The sequence below is a fragment of the Bactrocera tryoni genome, chromosome 4 (genome assembly GCF_016617805.1).
Source record: "Bactrocera tryoni isolate S06 chromosome 4, CSIRO_BtryS06_freeze2, whole genome shotgun sequence".
Lineage (NCBI taxonomy): Eukaryota > Metazoa > Arthropoda > Insecta > Diptera > Tephritidae > Bactrocera > Bactrocera tryoni.
In genome coordinates this window covers 35,386,312-35,407,488 of record NC_052502.1, presented here as the reverse complement: position 1 = coordinate 35,407,488, position 21,177 = coordinate 35,386,312, and the positions used below count along the sequence as shown (strand labels likewise).

The 21,177-nt window shown below is 34.7% G+C and overlaps 1 protein-coding gene across 3 annotated transcripts in view; it reads left to right on the top strand.

Moving 5' to 3' along the window:
* LOC120773405 overlaps window positions 1-21,177 on the top strand; it is a 106,496-nt gene that overhangs the window by 41,172 nt on the left and 44,147 nt on the right. For all 3 annotated transcript variants that reach the window (XM_040102268.1, XM_040102269.1, XM_040102267.1), the window contains 2 exons: window positions 2,657-3,135; window positions 5,679-5,810. In XM_040102268.1, coding sequence (XP_039958202.1) covers window positions 2,731-3,135; window positions 5,679-5,810 — 537 coding nt within the window. In that variant the 5' untranslated portion in view covers window positions 2,657-2,730. The remainder of the gene's footprint in view (window positions 1-2,656; window positions 3,136-5,678; window positions 5,811-21,177) is intronic.

The window sequence follows — 21,177 nt, the reverse complement described above, 5'->3', positions numbered from 1 at the left end:
CTCCGATTGAGGTCAAATATACACCGTTTTGTTCGCTAATTTGTTGACATCGTTCTTTGTGGGACGACTGAGACTGTCGAGTTTAACAAACTTCTTTTGAGGCAAATTCTTTCCAGCAAAATTATATGTCATAAACAGGTAGTAATGACTTAGTTCAGGGCCTGAAGGTGCAAAAGAACTTCACAACTAAATTGAAGGACTTTCTGATGAGCCACTACTGAAATGTGTGGTCGAATTAAGAGTTTAACCGTAGAGGTACAGCTTTTAGTATACAACTCTATGCCAGTTCCACCAAACACATAACAAAACTGTTCCGACCGTTAATCCCGGCACCGTCTCACCACAATTCGACCAAAACAGTTTTCGGTTGACCCACTTTTTATGACCAGTAACTATCCGCTTTCGAATTTAAGATTTTTTTTTTTGGATTCAGATGAACACTCTGTCCATGAGTTCGTTGTTTTTCCTTTTACTTATCCTAATATTTTATTGCAAGATAGAAAGGACAAAATTGTTTTTCAGGTCCAAAAACCTTTACGCTTCCAAGACATGTTAGGCTTAGCACTTATTGATTAAATTTGACCCGGACATGCCATTTGACTCATATCGACCGTGGACATTTCCGACAAGTGCATATTGTTGCGTATTGTGCTTTAAGGCTCAAGTAAGCTGCTTATATGAAGGGGTCTAAACAAGGTCATCGAGATTCTCTCCTCCCTCAACTGCATTTCTGAAAACTTGAATCACTGCGCAGTAGATCCTATTACTGACGGATTTTTCTCAGCTTGGGGACAAGTCCCTGGAAAGAGGATCGGTTTTTAATGAATAGGTCGAAGATATGTGGGAAGATTGAAGTGGGACCTCTCCGTCAATCCTAATTTTAGGCTATCAGGAAGTCTAAAAATCTTGGCAGACGCAAGTTGACGAAGTTGTATTGAGTAAAGTGAGGTGGAAACATCCAACATCCATTTTCTTTATTGTCCAGCCTTTGCCGGGCTAAATTCGAAACATTTCGGCAGTCTTACCTTCGTCAAACCAGAAACCATAGTCGTAAGTGGCATTAGCCGTCGCAACAAAATTGCTCAAAACGCTTCGTCGATTTATAAGGGTTATGTGATATTTTATATAGAACTTTTAGGTATCAAAACGGACCAGCATTTTAAGCTGTCCAAGTGAGATTCCTGTTAGAACCGACCTCTTAGCCTAACTTAACCTAACCTAACCTGGGTAGCTTCGACTCATATTTATAAGCCCACATCTTGTCGCTAGTAATGACGAGAATTGTAAGGTTGTCAGCTATCTCTATTCGACATCATTTTTGCAAACAATTGAGGTGTTTAAGTATGTGTCTAGCATTGACACCCTTTACATATTAAAATATTAACCAAATTATTAATTACAATATTAACCAAAACATATTCAGTTGGACCACAAGAGATCCTCCACTATCTCTATAATACTAACACAATGATTTTCAGTACCGTTTCTTTAACGTTTTCGAGTTTGTCTTCACCGAGATGGATGGACGACTCACATGATGACTTCAACACCTTCACTGAATACTTTTTGTCACTCAAACACTTATGTTCGTAAAAAAGTAGACTCCTTGGAAAACTTAATGAATATTACTGAAACCACAATTTTCTTTTCTAACGTAAAAAACTCCTGACAAACTGTTCGCGTTAGTAAAGACTGTCGAAACGAGTTTATAAATTAAAGGCTTGGCCACTAATGATATGTTTTGTCTCGCCAAAGTATTGTTAAATAACAAAAAATAATGACAGCTATTTTTATTCACAACAAAAATATATGTATATAACTAAATTAAAATCTTCCAGAAAACTTTCCGAAAAGCTTTGCATTACAAATCCAATCGAGGTTCCAAATATAATAATTGAGGGAATTTCCTACAACAGGTTATTGGGTGTCATGCAACAACAACTTTAGAAAAGTTAGAAAAAAACCTAACAATCGCTCTTATACGAATATAAACCATAGATAAATGGATAAATTACGTCGATTGTCATGTACTAAAGCGAAAATATTCACAAATTCACATAACAACCTGCCGATTTGTAGTAAAAGGTTAAAAGCAATTAGCTTAAAAAAGTTTCTCTTTTAATAACTCAATTAAGTGTCTGCGTAAGCAAACTAATCCCATCGTTAAATATAGGAAAATATATTTATGACCGATTGCGAGTGCTAGGAAAAACCCCCAAAAAATGTTGCTAAGCTTTCGAATCGCCTCAAACACTTCGCAAGTCAATTGTTAACGCAACATTTACTATTTGAGCATGTATGTATGAAGGTTGCTAACGTTGCTTATCCGAGACGTTCTAAAAACTCTAGCTATACCAATTCCAATAATGACCACAGCAGCATAGCACGCGCTTATGAGGAAATTCCGTGCCCATTGTGGGGTTTTCCCGCATTCAGCAGCTACCTGTGTGAACAGCTTGCGGCAAGTAGTTAGTCGTTAACATTTTTTGCTTAGCTTACAACGTTTGAATTCAAATATGTATGTTCGCTCAATTAGTTGCAAATGAAATGTTGAACTGCCCATTTAAATAGCAACTAAAATCAGTTAATCTTCACTAAGCAATGTTTATTACTCAATTGCATTAATTAATGATGTATTTATTTTTTTAATTTCCAGTAACTGGCGCTCAACGTTCAGCAAGCATTTCATCGCGCTCTATCAAGTGTATAGGTGACACTCAATCGATCGGTATGTGTGCACGCCGTGTTAAAACCCGCAAGCAAATGTGGATTCAAGGCGTAGCAAAAAGTGATAATACAAGCGCAAATCAGCAAAGCGAAGATGTTGAATTGACTATGAAAGTTCAAGTGGTGGCTGATATTGATAATAACTCGAATGCTAGCAACGTTGCCGATATTTCACGCTTGCCGGAATGTCACATGCCAGCGACTACGACGTCGCCTACTAGTACAAGACAATTGCTCAGAAATCTGTTGTCCTTCACTTTGATAACAATGTTGTACTTGCTTTTGTCTTTACCCGGTCCGAGCTTAATAGAAGCAGCTCCCGCGCCTTGGTCGAATGCTTGTGGCTATACGCTCGCAAATGACAGTGCGAATAAGCAACATGTCAATAGAACAGCACCGCGTGCGAAGGTAAGTCAACTGACAGTTAGTATAAATACAAATAACCATTTGTGAATATCAAGCCAGTATATTTGATTAGTATTTTGAAAAATTATTCTCTATAAAGTTTTGAGTGTATATCAGTCCATAAGGTGCACATGTATGTAGTGTGATAGCATAACAAAAGTTCATTTTTGGCAATTTTTCACAGAAAAATATTGCATGCAATATTTTAAAATTTTCAGCATAATTTTATTAATATTTAATAAATATACTCAAATAATTTCAAGGAAAACTAATGAATAATTTTTGGCGAGTTATATTTCTAAAATCACTTAAAGAGGTCCTAAACGGCTGCAATTATTGTGAGCTTTATTGTGGTTAGAAAAAAAGAGATTTACATATTTTTAAATGTAAATTTATATGATTTTATAAATTCATGAGCTATTGCCTATACAATGACTAACGTTTGCAAATATTTTCTGTTGAAATTTAACTAAATTGGCAGACTTTGAAAAAAAATTTAGATTTTTGCTGAAAAATTAGATGATTTTTGGCCACTCATACAATAAAAATGCTGAAATATACACCGAATTAGCAGGAAAAAGTTGATTTGTTTTGCAAAAACATGTGCAGCCAATTTGATAAGTGTTGTTTTGAGAAAAATGCTTTTATGCTTTATAAAACTGTAACTTATAAACATTTGAAATGTTCGTTTGTTATATACATCGAGGAAAAGTCAAAGCGATCCATTACATGAGCAGCCAATTTGAAACATGTAGTTTTGAGAAAAACGCGTTTACGCTTTAGAAAACTGTTTGAAATATTCGTTTGAAAATTTAGTATTTTATTTTTATCGAAATATGCAAAAATAATAAAAAAGATATTATTTCGAATTTTCACACTGGATATGTCACCAAGTAGTTTCCTCAAAATAAGCGTTTGAATTTCGACCTTGACAACAACAGACTATCGTATTCAGGTTACACCGGATGACAAAGTTTTTGGGTCTGACTTTTGCATATAAAATTTCAGTTTCTCCTTTACCAAAAATAAGGAAATAGTTTTTTTTTTTATTACAATTTGCTTTTGTTTAAATTCATTTCGCATTTCTTTCATATTTGTATGGGCAAAACAGGCCCGTTCAGGCAGGAGCATAAAATAGAAATTCCAGTGTCTTCATTGTCCAAAATCAGAAACCCAAGGGCAAAATTTTTTGTTTACCTTTGTTATATAAGTATAATTTGTTTGGTGCGTACACCACTTAGATTTTTTTTAACACTATTACAAGCAGTTAATGCGAAAGTAGAGGAGATTTTAGTGGCTAATTGAGTAGAATCTTATTTCACATATCGTCTCATAAATTTCATAATAATGTATCATCAATAAAATTGAAATTTACATATATGTAGCATAAAATTTTTATCTTCCGCTGTCACATGAAACCAATATATGTATAACCAACATATTACCATTTTATAACTAAGACTCAAATTTTGTTTCAATATGAATGGTTATTTCTATTACTACTTTTTTCCTTTACTTGTAAACTTATGAAAAGTGTGTTACGTTATTTTGCATTTTAGGTGACGATATGTACATTATTTCGCATAGAATAATTTTTCTATACATTTGGATCTATTTTCATTCAAATTTCCATAAAATGCTTAAGCTGATGCCATAGTGGAAACGAGAAGCTAGACAAAGACGACAAAGCAACAAAGTAGATTGTGTAGTGGTCCGTCGCTTGACCTCTTTTTGCAATTATTAGTGTTTGTTGTTCCCTTCTTTACTGTTTTGCATTTTTTGTTATCATTAATTTATCACACGGCAGAATAATATACTTAAAAACTTTTCCAATCCTTTTGAGGATTTGTTGCAATATTATTAGGAAATAGTCGAATGTCTATTATTGCGTAGTTATAAAATTTATGTGTATATTGGCGGAATTTCAAAGATAAAATGTTCCATTCACGGTTTATATTCCTTTGTTCTCGCTTCCACTCTGATATCAACAAGATGACAGTTAAGGGTTTACTTCCGTTTCCTCGGGTAAAAAACAGCATTTTTCAACAACTTTTTTCTCATATAAAAAATAAAATATTTTATTAAAAAATTTTGTTCTGAAATTTTTGAAAAAAAATATCTTAAACTTGGCCATCGGGCCGCCATTTCCGGTACAGGAGCATTTAAAGTCAAAAAAATATGTGTTTTAGTTGAAACCTTAACCGTTTGAGAAGGTTTTTTATGGAAGAGCATGGTATTGAGCTCACAAGTTATTTGATCGCAGATCGTAGACAAGATAGTAGTCCATTCATAATCAATATATTGTTGAATTAGCCATTTCTATGTAGTTACATATACATATTTATCAAATTTAAATATAAAGCGCTCATATCCACATGTAAATCAGAAAAAAAGTCAATTTATTTTTTCATTTATTGTATTTTATAAATAAAAATGTATTATTTAAAATATCGATATTTTCATTGATATTTTGCAAGAGTATATAACAACTTAAGCTACATATACTATATATCCAGAAACTTACACATATGTACATATAATTTCAGATACTTTGCGAACTACGTGGCAATCTTACAAAACAAAATAAAACCTTAAGACCTTTTATGGGTCCTAAAAATGTGTCAAAAGTATATTCCAAACACTCATATGCATTTCTAAAAGTTGCCGGAAGAAAAAATGTAAGTAACTCCAATATTATTTATATATTGAACATATTTTATTTATATCACTTTTTCGATTTCTTTATCGCTTTCATATTGTGATGGTTCCAAAAATAATGTTATCATTTGTGTTTAATCGCCATTTTGCTTTACATTGATCTATTAAATATTTTCACCAGCTGCATGTGCTTCTTCTCTCGCTTTCTTAGTACTAGCTTAAAATGCACATAGAAACTTCGTTAGCCGAAGAGTAATACATTATGCAACAAAATCATATATTAGCTTTGGATCAAGTATAATTGAACATAAATTACGTAAAAGAACATAGTCAATACTGACCCCACTCAATATTTTCAAAAGCTTCAATAGCACTATCGACAATAATTGTTAAATCAAGCACACTAATTCATTTATAAAATTGTTTGAAATGGTGCGGGAGTGACAAGTAACGTGTGATAAGTAAATAACAAAAATAACACCTTTTTTAGCAAAAGCTCGCTGAAGTTATTGGCAATATCAAAAGCTCTACACACCCACTGCCCAAATTCTTATCAACTTCTACGGTTACTTACAGTGAAACACTCTCACCAAATTAAGCGACAAAAATTGTTTTTGAATATTTTTTTTATCAAATATGAGTTTTTAAGAAGTATTGGGTACTCGAAAAAGTATTTTCGTATTTTTAATCAAAGTTCAACTTATTTTGTATATTTATAATGAACTTTACTAACCCAAATATGTACCATTTTGGTCTACAACTTTTTGTCATTTTTCCAACGATAGGCCGACCAGAGCGAGGTGCGTCTTTCACATCGAAATTGCCAAAACGGAAGCTAGCTTTTTCCTCAAGAGTTTATATACTTCTCCAAACCGCCACTATCGAAGTACTATAGCTTAAGCTGCCATATCAAAGGAGCGATCAAGCTCAAGTCCTTGTATGGATTACTTTTTTACTTAACAAAATATCTTAAAGAAATTTGGCATGGGTTATTTTCCAATACAACGCTATAATGTCAAAGTAAATTGTAGAGATCCGGTCACTAAAACATATACAGAGCTGCCATAGAAACTGATCGATCAAAATCAAGATGAAGACTTTTTATACACTTTAACGCTATAAAAATTGCAATTGAAGCATTGAAGGGCGTGATAGCTTTAGTGCAGCCGAAATTAACATTTTCTCTTATTTTGAAATTAAAAAAAAATATAATAATAATAATTCTTTCATATGTTACATTCTAATTACATAATTTAATTGTTTGATATTTTTGACTAACCCACTGTGCAAACTGCTTAAACATATAAAGCTTAAACATTCTCGCACTTTCACCCATAGATGGCTCTCTTCTTTTTGCTTCTCTTCACTCTGCATATATGTTATTTATTTCCTTTTACTTGCTGCTACAAATTGTAGTGACCTAATTGTGCTTTTCCTGGACCAAGTGACTTGGGTCACTACATTTAATTACTAGAATTTGCGAGCTCGTGCAATTTCTAAGTATTTGAGCATTTTCAATACAGCCAATAATTGTTTGACCGTCGCAATATTTGTCTTTTTGTGGGACAAACAATCATATGTGCTATGTATGTATGTATGTACAATCGTAATTCTGCAGAAAAATGCGAATGCCCGTGACAATATGTGAGTTATGTGTGGCAGCGCCATTACACCCTCCCGAACACGAACTAAACATGCAACTAGTAGCTGCTGGTAATTGATATCAGTCAGGCGGGCTTTTCCAATCGTTACATATACTTACACTTATTATGAGCACATTCGTCTAAATATAACTGATTGCCTGCGTGCCTAATGCAAATAAACAACAAACAATTGACAACGATATGCACAAAATATAAAACAACCAATTATATTTGCCTTCCCGCTCGCTGAGACAGCAGCGATCAGCGATCGCCACCATGCGACAGACGACAAGCGCCCACCATGGCGTATACACATCATCGAAATTTCGTAGAATTATTGAATGAACTTGCAGACGTCACAAAACCGGAGCAAAAAGCAAATATTCAACGAATTGTACAAATAAATCGAATTCTTCAAACATGTGTATGTACTATGTATATATTATAAATACTCGTACGTATAAATTAACTTATTGAAAGCTTAACAGCGAAAAATGCTAACTAAACACGCCGTTAGCAGCTGATCGCTACTTCGTTGTGACTGTTTGTGCGCGTGTGTGTGGATATGTGGCGTTTGGAGCGTTTTGCCGGGCCTCTGCCCAAAGCGTTCAGCGTGCGCGCGCAAATTTTATTTTCAGCATATGCATGAATCAGCCACAGCGCCGGTGGAATCCCCGTTAGCTTGTGCGATTGCAGAGAGTGCGCGCGGCTATGAGCGGCAAGGTCGGCGCGCCGGCATATAAGCACGTCAGCAGCTCTTAATTTATTTTAAAGCTTTCGTACAAAGCGACGAAAAAAACTGTTCGCTTGAATTCGTATAGCAATTGCTTTTACCCAAAACTGGCGAACAAAAGTTTGTGTGTACGCGATTAAAATAGCTTTACGCTTTACGTTATGCGTGAAGTCAGTTGTACCCGGCTAATATAACAATATTTATACAACCACGTTTTTCTGAGCGCATTAGCGGCAACTGGTAGTCGGTGTATAGCAATAAATAGTTAAAAAGTGTTGAAATCGCGCCCACGGAAATAGATGGCTCGTTTGGAATTTAGAAATGCTGGAGAGAGGGTACACACATAATTCGTTTGCTAAATACTTTTTATGTGACTGATAATTGTTTATCGAACTCAAATTTTAATGTTATGGCAATATCATTTTTTTAAGGAAGTTCTATATTTTTGCGTGAAGTTAATGACTTCAGTTCAAAAACCTATTTTATAATAAATTCAACTTATTTACTTTCGCATATATTAAAAAAAAACAAACAAAACGTTAACTTCGGCCGCACCGCAGCCATAATAGCGTTCACAGATACTTTTCTTAAGGGGTTACATACAGTTAAAAGGCCGAAAGAAGCGAATTTTCCAGATTTTTTTCTGACAAAAATTACAAAAATTTTTGAATCCAAAAATTAGTACACAGACTTTAGTATTAGTAAAAATATTAAATTGGAAAGGAACTACAGCTGATCTCCGGGCGTTCCTTTCAAAAAAGACGTTTTGCGGTCTCAGAATCCTCTGAAATTAAAAAAAAAAAACAAATTCGTTAAAGTAATATTAAATCTAGTAATTAGTTGGAGGAATAAAGAAATAAATTTTTTTGGAAAAATGGCGGTTTCTAAAAAAATCGATTTTAGACAACAATTTCGGGCTTTAAATATTAAAAAAAAATATATCGGTGATTGGTAATCTTCGATTAACTACTTAAAAATATCTTCTTAAATATATCGTGTTAAAATTTGAGACTATTCAAATTTGCGTGTAACTTCGAGAATATTAACCGGAAGAATATGAAGTTTTCTGTGTGTATTTCTAAATATATTTACATTAAGAAAAAAAAATAAAAAAAAAATGATTTTTTGAAAATTCTAACTGTATATAACCCCTTTAAGCAAAGAAGATCTATAGCTTTATTTGGATTGGTCAGTTAGCAGCTATATATACAAGGTGTGTTTCAAAGTAAACAGGACTTAAAAAAAAAACAGAACAAATGGTTTTTTCGCAAAATCAATTTATTTTATTCAAAATAGTCCCCTTCTGCTTCAATACTGCTTTTTGCATGGTCCAAAATCATGTCGAACGAGTGTTTTAGCTCGTGCAAGCCTTTTGAATGGCCTCTACGTCAGCATAACGCTTTCCTTTCATGGGCAAATGCATTTTACCGAAAAGGAAGAAGTCGCACGGTGCCATATCAGGTGTATACAGGGAGCGGTTAATGGTTAAAATGTGATTTTTGGTCAAATAATCGTCCTTCGAATGTTAGAATCTCAAAAATGTTGGTCGTCAGTCAATTTATGCGGAACAAACCGTGCACATACCTTTCGTAAACCCACATGTTCCGTCAAAATTCGATAAATCGGTGTTTTGGAGATGTTCAATTCCATTTCCATGAATTTCAATGATAATTTCGGCTGACTTTTGATGAATTCACGAACAGTTTCGATAGAAATTCCAGTGATCACGGATTTTTTTTTGGCCCCCATGTCATTTAAGTATGTCCTCACGACCACTTTGAAAACGTTGAAACCACTCGTGCACTATGCTACGAGATAAGCAATCATCGCCATGAACTTGTTTCATCAATTGAAACGTTTCGGTAAAAGTTTTACCAATTTTAAAACAAAATTTAATGTTGGCTCTTTGTTCGAAGCTCATTTTCCCACCGATAGCACAAACATACTGACACTTAAAATGCAATAACTTCACTTCCAATCAATGAAATCTCATGAAATTCTCACTGGACAATGGATAAAAATAGCAGATAGCGATAACGCACTAGTCGCTATCGGGATCGCTAGATTCAAAAAGTTCTGTTTACTTTGGAACGCAGCTTGTATTTTGACAAAGGAAAACATTTTTACCCCAGTCTGATTCCGATCTGCCAGTGCTTATAGCATCTACATATGTGCTATAGTAATCTGATCTGAACAATTTGTTTGGAGATAATCCATGGCCAATTTCTTAAAGAAATATCATCGAATGAAACTGATTTCCATACAAGCACTTACTTCCGATCGGTCAGTGTGTATGACAGCTATATGATATAGTTGTACAATATCAGTGGTTCTTGCAAATGAGTTTCATGGGGAAAAAGCACGTGCGCAAAAGTTCATATCCATGTGTCAAAAATTGAGGGACTAGTTTTCGTACATAGACAGACAGTAACGCGGATCTTTTATATACATATACATACAAATATATAGTTTATTGATCCCTCAATGTTTTTTTCTGAGTGTTATGAGCTATATGCCAAACTTAGTACTTTCTGTTCAGCGTATAAATCACTTTAATTACAATTATTATTTTTTCTAGACCTTTTTTCATTACTCATTATCATTACTTAAATCCTTTTAGAACTCTTAATCATATGCATAAACAATTTTGTTTGTTTGTTCGTTGAATGAGGCAACAATTTACGTAATTTCCATAAAACAAAATACGAAAACAAGTAAGGAAGGGCTAAGTTCGGGTGAAACTGAGCATTTTATACTCTCGTAACTTGCAATTATCACAGCTGATAAGTGAGCAAAACTAATCTGCCATCAAAAAAAAACAAAAAACAAAAACATGGCAAATAAGACAAGTACTGAATGTCCTTGCGATTAGTCGCAAAGCAACTACTAAAAACACTAAGCATTACTAAAGGCACTTCTGATCTTTTCATATGGCACGAAATAATGCCCTTCTTCCAGCACACATATTCTACGAAGAGCCGATTTTTCTTTATTCCGAAAATATCACAAAAGAATACTAGCTTCTTCTCTAATAGTGTTTAAATCGGTTTTAACATTTTTCAACTAATCTACCTCTAATTACACTCTAAAAACATTTATGTGGGCCTCATGAACGCTAACTTGTATCCTAGAGATATGTGCTGGAGATTAATCTATTTCCTACTATACGCTCAGGAGAGCATTCCGGGTGTACTCTTTTTAAAGATTACTCGCAGCAATTTTAACAAGGCAAATATTTACAAACAACTTATTGTACACTGTACATACATACTGACATTTCGACTCTGGCTTCTGCTCGCTTTTGCATTCATTACTTTGAGTATGAATGTGATGTCGCTCGCGTAATATCATTATTATTATTACTCGTATTGTTCAACATGCGGCTTTGTGACTTGTTAAGTGTACTATCAATGACTTAGAATAAAGACAATAACAAAGCAATAACAAAGTAAAATAAACAAATAAATACTTAATTGAATAAAGGAATAAATAAGTAAATAAATATGTAATAGCCGTGTTTTCACTTTCTGTTTATATTGCTAAGTGACTGGCTGCAGATTACACGATCATACATACATACAAGCATACACAAATGCTCACTAACTATTTATAGTGCTTACAGATTATTATTGTTATCACAAAGTTTGTATAAATTAACTTAATTGCTGTCAAACTAATTTGAACTTTATAAATAATTATTTTAATTTGAGGTTATCACTAAAGCCATAAGATCAACATCTGATACTAATCACTGATAAGGCATATAAAATCAATTGCTATAAATTGATACTTAACACTGATACAAGAATACGATTTGATAACAGCAAATGTTAAGAAAATTCCTTAAATAAGAAATAGTTAAATATTCTTCGGAAAAACTCAAAGAAAATTCGCACAAATTAAAGACAAGTGCACTTATCTTGACAGTTGCTAATGAGTTTCCTAAAAACCGGTTCATGACAGCTGTCACAACCGCACAAGTCGCTACACTCCAATAAAAGTAAAAACACACACAAAAAATAAGCAATTTAATTCTCACTTACGCTCTCTGTAGTTGCACATGATAAGCATACATAATTGCTTTAGCTCGCACTGTAAAATGTCACACCGAGTACAAAAAGTCCCCTGCCAATTACAAATGCAACGCATGTCTTGGGCTTGCATGACTTATAGCGTAGAAAATTGCATATCTTGTCATTTATGCGTTCAGTTTTCGATAATTGAGATTTATTTATGGACATAATTTTAATTAAGTTCATGCGAGCGCAATTAATATTAATTGTTTCTTTTTTTTTTTTGTTGAACGAATTTTGAATATAATTATTTTATTTATTATAATTTTAAATATATACTTACTCTTAATTACTCTATAATCATTAAATAAAGGCAACTTAAGTAATGTTATTGTTATACTTTGAACAGGACATATTAAGTTTGCCAAGAAGTTTATAACACGCGGGAGAAAACTTCGGAAATCTTCTAAAGTTTATAGCATATAAAAATGAGCACCGTGAAGAGCTGATCCACTTTAGTAAGGTTCGTCTTTCGTTCTACCTTCTCTCAAGAAATAGACCTGAAATTTCGCCCACATCTTTTTTTCACCAAGAACCCGTTTTTTTTGCCGTGACCATCGATATGGACATACCACTATAGGATATATGTACATATCTGGCACACGAGGTGAATGATCAAAATTTGCATGGAAACCTTAGGCAGAGATTATTGTTCAAGACAATGCGATAATATCCTAATATATTATTCTTCTTCTTTATTGGCGTAGACTCTGCTTACAACAGAGCCGTTCTTATCCATTCGGTCGGCATGACCTAGCCAGTGTAGCCGCAGTCACTTAATTCGCTGAATTATTTCAATGTCATCGTATATTTCGTACAGCTCATCGTTCCATCGAATGCGATATTCGCGGTTTTCAATACGCAAAGGACCATAAATCTTCCACAGAACCTTCGTCTCAAAAATTCGTAGCGTAGATTCGCTAGATGTTGTCATCGTCTCTGCCTCTGACCATATAGCACGACGGGAATAATGAGTGACTTATAGAGTTTTGTTTTTATTTGTCGAGAGAGGACTTTAATTCCCAACTGCCTACTTAATCCGAAGTAGCACCTGTTGGCAAGAGTTATCCTGCATTGGATTTCCAGGCTGACATTGTTGGTGGTTTTTACGCTCGTTCCAAGATAGACGAAATTATCTACGACTTCGAAGTTGTGACTGTCAACAGTGACGTGGGAGCCTAGTCGCGAGTGCGACGACTTTTTGTTTAGTGACAATAGATATTTCGTTTTACCCTCGTTCATTGCCAGAGCCATTTGCTCCGCTTCCTTATCCAGTCTGGAGAAAGCAGAACTAGCGACGCTGTACACTCATATACAACAAACTAATGTTTATATTAGGCTTTGAAAATTTATCAGCACAAGTTATTAGTTTAAGCACTGCTTGGTATTTGGATTGTGGTTATGGTGTTTATGTCTGCTTTATGAATTATGATATTTTGGTTTTGGTTAAATGTATCTTTATCTCATCCCACATTATATTACTTCTTTGCTTTTCGCTCTAAAAAGTATTAAGAAATGCTTATCTTCCCATACTCATAATATCAATAATCCATTAGATTATAACATATAATAAAAAGCGAAAAATAAACAATTCAACAAAATCAAATTCCAGCTCACCTTAAGTACTTGGCACAAGCATTTGCAAGTTTACGCTCTTACCGTTGACCGTTTACTCGGCCACGCTTCCAATTACAAAAAAACATTGCCAAGCACATTTAATTCAAATAAAAGTGACAACATAACTAACACTAATCTCCAGCGATTAGAGCATCTCAATAACTCTCTGCGTGGGATACTCTGTGATATCCAAATGGCTGCCAGCTCATTGAAAGGTCGTCCAATTAATACAACAATAGATGTTGTTGCAGCAAATAAGAGAATACAACTTAGTACGGATAAGCGTTCGCATAATGAAGATGTTGATCGAGTTGATATTGATATAGTATATGATAAGTTGGGAAAGTTCTTATCGAACATGCGGAGACACATAGGAAGGATATACACATGTCGTGGAAATAGAAAGGGGAAAGGAAAGACGTCGGAAGCTTCGACGAATCGGCGAAGATTACAGGCCAAACATAATCATTCAAAAAAGCCCTAACATATTATATAATTTAATATATTTATCATGACAATTCTCCGAACCATTCATAACTCAGGCATTATTATTATAGATGGGGGATCGTTATATTATAATTGATTCATTATAACTAAACTCTAACATGTTTTCAGTCAGCGATTTTTATTATTTGTGAAACATTATATAAATTTTCGAATTTTTCTTTTTTTATATTTGAACATTTCATTTCAAATTTAATAGGTCATTTTCGAATTTTTCGTTTTTTTATAATTGACATTAATTGTTATTAGTTATTTATTTAAAACTTAAGATTAAAATTACATCGCTTTAGTTGGAGAAAACTCTTTTTCGAATATTATTATTTTTATTTAAAGCAACATTTCCAATGTTTGCAACATTTTTCATCACCAAAAATTATCACATTCGATCTGGTTCAAAATATTTTGTTTTTCATTAAAAATGGAATTAAATAAAAATTTTAAAAGTTAAGAAAAAAATAAATAACTGTCATTATAACCCACCAATTAGCAGACTAGCTAAGCCTCTCGATAAGTTGGATATTTCTAGTAAGACAGTTGACAAAATTATTGTGAAAACTTGTTAAATACAATGTTTATTTATAATTACATACTTTAGCAGTATTATATGTCATTTGGTTAGAATCATACATTGAATGAAGTATCTTCAAAAAAGCACTAAATAATTATTATATTAAATTAGGCTGTGATTTAACAAAATTTAATGAAGTTTTAATTGTATTGTAATTACATAAATATTTATTCGCTTAAATTATACCTTTAATAATAAAATATTTGTATACATGCATATATACAATACTCATACTGTAGTTTTTATTTCTGGGTAAAAATTAATGCTAAAAAAGTAAGAGGGAAAAAGCTTTTGCTTACCTCCGACGTCTTCGAAAAGAATTGTGAAATCAAAAGTCGCGAACCATCTCCCCTTTGGCAGTCTTAATGAAGTTACCACGTAGTAATAATTACAATTTATTTTTCGATTTACCCTTTTAGTGTCTATTAACGCGTACAATTGAATCGTCGTATGATCGTGAATTTGTCTAAGCAACAACTTGAAAATGATCCGGATTTTCATCGAGAAATCATCTTCAGCGATGAGGTTCATTTTTTGCTGAATGGCTTCATCAATAAGCAAAATATTTGTTATTGGTCAGGCAGCGATCCACACTTACTCCAAGAGTCGTTTTTGCATCCCGAAAAAATCACGATTTCATGCGGTTCATTGGCCGGCGGCGTCTTTGGGCCGTACTTCTTCCGGGATGATCAAGACTCGCACGTTAATGTGAATGGAAATCGCTACCGCTCAATGATAACCCAATATTTTTGGCCCGAATTGGATGCTACGAACTTGGACAATATATGGCTCCAATAGGACGGCGCCAAAAGCCACGCAGCGAATGTCACAATAGATTAGATAGAATAGAAAACCATGTTTGGTGAACGTGTTATCTCACAAAATGGCACAGTAAATTGGCCGCCTCGGTCGTGCAATTTGACGCCGTTAAACTATTTCTTGTGGGGCTATGTCAAGTCTATGGAACGTGAAATTGCATCAGTATCGACTGATTTATGCTTGAAAACCGTCCAACATTGGGTTCAGCGTCTGGACTTTTGCAATCGTACCCGTTTTTGGTTCATTTAAAAAAACTTTTATCGCGCTCTTATTGGAAACCCCGTTACTTAGAGTATACTCGACCAAATTTTAGCCCACTAACAAAAACAATAATTTCCTAGTATTTTAAAATCACTTTCAAAATAGGCTTCTTTCGAACCAATGTAAGCATGGCAGCATCCTTAATGGCTAGAATGGCCTTCGCAGCCTACCGCGATTTTTGGTTTGTTCTCTTTCGCCTCATTTTTGTAACGGCATTCGCTAGACTGCTTTACAGTTTCATCTTCAAGTTTCCCCGCGAATAATGATGTGTTTTGTGAGTGTAGAGTTTTCACTTTTTTCTAACCTCTACTCGAAGTCATTCTGTTCTTTTGGTACCAGACTGGCATAGACACGCTTCATACCCCAAATTTTAACCAAAATATGTTGAGTCGATCCATAAGAGATGTTAAGTACTCTCTGATATCAAAGGGAAGATTTTCAGGCACATTTTCTTTAGCTTTAATGATGTTATCGTAATTATAATATATAGGTAAATGGATGTCTCGCATAAAGCAAGATTTGTATGACTTCTCGACTTTCACTCAATACTTTGTGCCTCTACTTTTATTATTGATATACCGTCTGCAATATTTTTAACGATTTCATAACCGTTATTCGATTGGAAACAAAACATACACCAGTCCGTCAAATTTGATCAGATGATATAAGTGGATGTAATATTGTTTGGCCTCAAAATTATCTGATACTTATTGTTAGAAAACAAATATTAGAAAGTCTTTCACTGTCACTTCACAAACGACTGATGGTCATACCATAGACGATCGCTTCGTTAACGATCATCCGACTGAAATAGCTTGTCGAGAGGACTTTAGTCGTTTGAGAATCGTCGACAGTAATTTTTGTTTTTTGCATTTGATTTGTAAAGGACCAATAATAAGGCCATGAACTTTTAAGTACTTGTTTGCTTAATGAAATGATCACAGAGATGGTTTTAAGATCTTCAATTGCTGTTTGTTGGTAATGTTTTAATAGAATGTGACTTTATAACATGATTTTGTACCGATGCTGTGGTTGCTCTGAATAATACTGCAACATCAACTACTAATAAATGGAGAATGATTTCGAATATTCTGAAAATGGACAACGTGGATAAGCCATTTAGCCCATCATTGAGATTGGCCCTCGGCTTTTTTTTTAAGTAGTAGGAAGCATTTAAAGCCGTAGTGCAGAACTTTAATCCGTTAAATATAACCTACTCCCAACCAAATCTCTCCCACGGAACCATCGGATTAAGTATTACTTAATGGGGGAAAGAAAGACTTTAAGTATCGTCTATAACACAGACTGACTGAGGCCTGATATACTAGTACTTTATATGTCTTAGTTTTATCATAAGTAAAGCTGACGATTCGCTGACAGCTTTCTATTTACCAGAGGACTGACACATGAAAAACTACCATCAACTAAGGTTTTTAAATTTACTAGCTCAGAGTCTTCTATGCATTCTTTACACGTCGGGCAGTACGCACTAAGGTCGTGATGGAATCGAAGCAGATAGTTTCTAAAGCATCCACGTCCATTCAGTATTTGGGTTAGGTGGAAGTCTAGGTCTCCATGTTGTCTATCTATCCACAAATGGATATAAGTCTTGTCCGGGATTAGACTGTCGGTCCACCGTAATTTGGTTGAGGTTTGCCATGTTTGCTGCCACATTGTGATGCTTTTGGTTCACTAATCTTTTTTTTACCCCTACCGATGGATCTGGTAGCTGGTCCAATCGCACGAATTCGTCTCTGTCAATGGGCGGCATATTAACTAAAACTTCAGCAGCGGCGCTTGATATCGTTCGCCACACTGATCTTTTATATAGGTATACTGGATTTTCAATAATCCTATGAATTTTCAATAATCCTATAAATGAATTATTTATTTTTTATTCTATCAACTGCTTCTTTTTATTATGGATATAAATTCTAAAATACACACAAATTTATCAATAATATTTTTGACACGATGTGAATAAGTTAGTACAGTCAGAGTAGTCCTACACATGGGCGCCTAGAAATCAATGCAACTACAATGCGCATGCTTGCTTGGTTCACAACCACGAAGGCGAAGGCACGCAACATTGCAACATAAATCTCGATTGGTTTGTTCTATCCACTCATTGTTCGTCCATTCACGCATCCTGGCCACACAGGCGCCAGCAATGCCATTTATTTATTTGCCGCCACAACTTCTATTCGAAAACAATTGGTCTATTGTTGTGTGCACTCCACCTTGTGCAAGTACTCTTACAACACCTTTGCTGAATTTTCACACACAATGCAGCCGGACACAGATACACTCTCGAATTAAACGCGCTCCTCTAGGCATTTGTCACATGTATGCGGACCCAACCAATTCAAGCGGTCGCTTGCGCAGTCTAGCCTCTTCAAAATGCCAACAATCATTTTGCTCATAATGAGCGTTATAAATCTGCGTGACCTTTGTATTGTCACAAAGCAGCTTGGTCAACTTAAATTGATTACAACAACAGCAATAACAATAGCTGACATACCTCAAAATTAAATGTTTTCCAATATACAAGTATATGTTATATATTTTTTTGTTACTGTTCTCTATTCCTTTTTTGCTTTACCGTCTGACCACTCCAATGTTTGGGTCACTCCATTGACAATTAAAAATCGAATTGATTTGAAGCCATTTGTGAGCAGAAAATAATCAATATGTTCATTATCATGGCATCACACATTTGAACTAAATACATTTGTATCTGCAACTGCCTACTTCCAACTGAAATATCAGCTGCTGTTATCGACGAAACTTGCCACTTCTGCGCTCTATCAGTATCAAACACATCAGGGGGTACTTATATGTGTACTGCGTAGAAACATATGAGTGTGCATTGGCATGCCAGTACTTGATTGGAGGTGTGCGCAAAAATGTGTACTTTCACGCCTTTGATATTACACCGACAAGGCTCGTATTTTTAACGACAAAATTACCGTTATTGACAGTTGGGCAATGATACTTATACGGATTGACAATACGGAGTGAGAAAAATTAAGTGACTATAATTTATAATTAACTTGATCTTCTCATGTGAATCGATTAAGATTTAAAATTGTGAGAGCAAAAAATCATAATTAAAGCAAATTTATTAGTGAGAGAAGAAACTGCCAATTAAGGTTAATATTATACTTGTATTATATCATATCATATGTACTCAGTTATGTTTAGGTCCTTATTAGCTGATCTTAGTTCACATGCTGGCCCTTGAAGGCTCAGCATTCTTCCAGAGAGTTTAAATCCCATCTTTTCTCGAAAGTTGGTCTTCAGTCACTTCTTACACGCCAATTCAAGTTTGGTCAGATCTACCTTTACCCAACTTGTTCATTATTCTACCACACACCGCCAAAACCTCTGCCGATTTGTAGAAGTAATGTAGTGTAGACATGAACAGACCATATGATCAAATTTGACACCTACAACCCCATTTATGCGTTTATTGAATCATTTGAAATGTTGCAGAAGTACTTTCGGGAGTCTGCTCGTACTTAATCAGAACCACATGTATTTTATTGGCAGAAAGTATTTAGTTAAAATCGTTTAATTAGATTAGGTTAGAAAAACAGGGTTATTTCTCATGAGCACCCGAATAATCCCTCTCGAACCCGGAATGCTTAGGTATAGATCAGAACGACCGTCGGATATTGGCAAAGCCATAAGAAGTATGGTAACCGAAATGCTTCGACCTTAATTTGACGAAAACTGGACAATAGAGGAGAAAATTTCCAGATGTTTCCACTTCATTTTTCCCATTATAATTTTGAAAAGTTGCAAACTTTAAAATCCTTAGTCTTTTCGCTTGAGTGCCAATGGGGCAGTGTTCAGTTAAGATGCCTATCAATCCGGCGATGTGAACCTTCCTCAGTGCCGGTAGTTCAATAGACCTCTTGCTAGAATGTGCATAAAGAAACTTTTGGCGACAGCACAAGTTCTGTTTTCGAACCAATGCTTGCTTTGCTCGCGTGAAACCAACCAGAAAGCACGAAGACCAAGGAGCCCCTGCTCGTTCTAACTCTTATGAAATTTAGGTATAGATGCTTTCTTTGGTTCATTTGATTTACAATTTCCGACGATTCCGCAGTGATGTGGCGGTATGAAAATCGTTAGGCCATGCACTTCTTCACTAGTTTTGAGCTCATTGTCAACGGTAGCAATCTTCGCAACAATGCATCTGCTGGCTAAGTCCACGGGTGCTATATGTAGGATAACATTAAGTGCAATCGTTGGTTTTGAACTTAGTGCACCACTGATATCAGTGAGGGCTGTTCGTTGAACAGGTTCATGCTGTTTAGCGAGTGCATATTTACTGAGCGGCCTCTACCAGACAAATACTATACACCGTAGAATAGTATTGGCTTAACTATAATTTCATAAGGCGAAATCACAACTTTATATGAGAGACGCTACGGCCTCCCAATAGCTCTTTAACGATAATATGCCAGTGCCTTCCGCACCCTCTCCTCAACAGTGAGCTTTCATAACAGCTTTCTATCAAGGATGAGACCCAAGTACTTCACCTGGTGAAATTAAAAGCCCTCAAATGAGGGAAAATGTTTACGATTTTATACTTGTAAATAAACCAGTTCAGTTTTATTTGCATTGGCAGCTAAGCCGCTCCTTACACCCAGCTAACTACCACATTGAGGTCAGTTAAGATCGCGAATCATCGAAAATTTACCTTAAGCAAGTAATCCATCCACCGCCGTTGATGACGATAACATCGAAAAAGTTACAAAAGAAACAATGTTTGAAAATCTTTGTGTTTGTATTAGGGAGATAATAGAGGATATCAATCTATCATGGATCGACTTCCCATATGTATGTATTTTGGTTAATGTATGAAATGTATCGATGGAAGACACGGACTATTAGGTAGGAGCCTATTTTGAAGGCAATAATAAAGATCTTTTTTAATATAAGTGAATTACGTGAATTTTTCTATGGTTGATGAGGCGTTATAAAATACTCTCCTATGATTAATAGAAAGTTCTAATTGCCTCTTAAAATTCCTAAACTCCTATTTCTGGGTCTGTATGACAATTGTACTAGATAAAAAACTCAAACAGAGTATACCCCCACACAAACAGGTGGAGCTTATAGATACACGATACATATAGTATATCTAAAGATTTTGTG